Raw genomic sequence first — 482 nt, 5'->3', positions numbered from 1 at the left:
CAGCGAAGGATGAATTGGCTCGCTCTCACTTGTGCCACTTGATCAAAATGAAAGCACCCCCCCCTCCCCTTTGGCACTGGGTAGTGGACCAATGAAATTTAATTGGCCATAAACACCTCCCATGAAACAGTCTTCTGAGTGGCTGTACCCTCGGACTCAGTTTTGAGCCACTCTCAGAAACAAAGTCATTTGTCTTATTAGATAAAATCTTTCTATGTATTAGTCTCAGGTTTTAAGCTTATCATCTCTTGTTTAACTGCAGTCAAGAGGAGTTCTGCTTTGTAGCAGTAGTCCTTAAAAGCTGAGGTATAATTTGCGGCCTAAATAAAGCTTTCATTAAAGTTATTTTATCTGAGTTGTGATCACAATCAGTCATCACACCACCCTGTTTTCCTCAGCTTGCTTTTCATATTCAATCAAGTTTTCCAATTGTTTTGTAATTCTCATTAAAATGTTGCTCATTTGTTGCAATGAAGCAAATA

General features: G+C 39.0%; 1 protein-coding gene across 2 annotated transcripts in view; it reads right to left on the bottom strand.

Moving 5' to 3' along the window:
- zfand6 (zinc finger, AN1-type domain 6) overlaps positions 1-482 on the bottom strand; it is a 22242-nt gene that overhangs the window by 6915 nt on the left and 14845 nt on the right. The window contains exon 5 of one of the 2 annotated variants that reach the window (XM_016280402.1): positions 129-134. The exons of the other annotated variant lie outside the window; for it this stretch is intronic. Coding sequence (XP_016135888.1) covers positions 129-134 — 6 coding nt within the window. The remainder of the gene's footprint in view (positions 1-128; positions 135-482) is intronic. 2 annotated transcript variants of the gene reach the window in all.

The sequence above is a fragment of the Sinocyclocheilus grahami genome, unplaced genomic scaffold (assembly GCF_001515645.1).
Source record: "Sinocyclocheilus grahami isolate Dianchi unplaced genomic scaffold, SAMN03320097.WGS_v1.1 scaffold140.1, whole genome shotgun sequence".
NCBI classification, from domain to species: domain Eukaryota; kingdom Metazoa; phylum Chordata; class Actinopteri; order Cypriniformes; family Cyprinidae; genus Sinocyclocheilus; species Sinocyclocheilus grahami.
The sequence above is the reverse complement of the archived record's forward strand: the minus strand, read 5'-3'. Positions and strand labels throughout refer to the sequence as shown.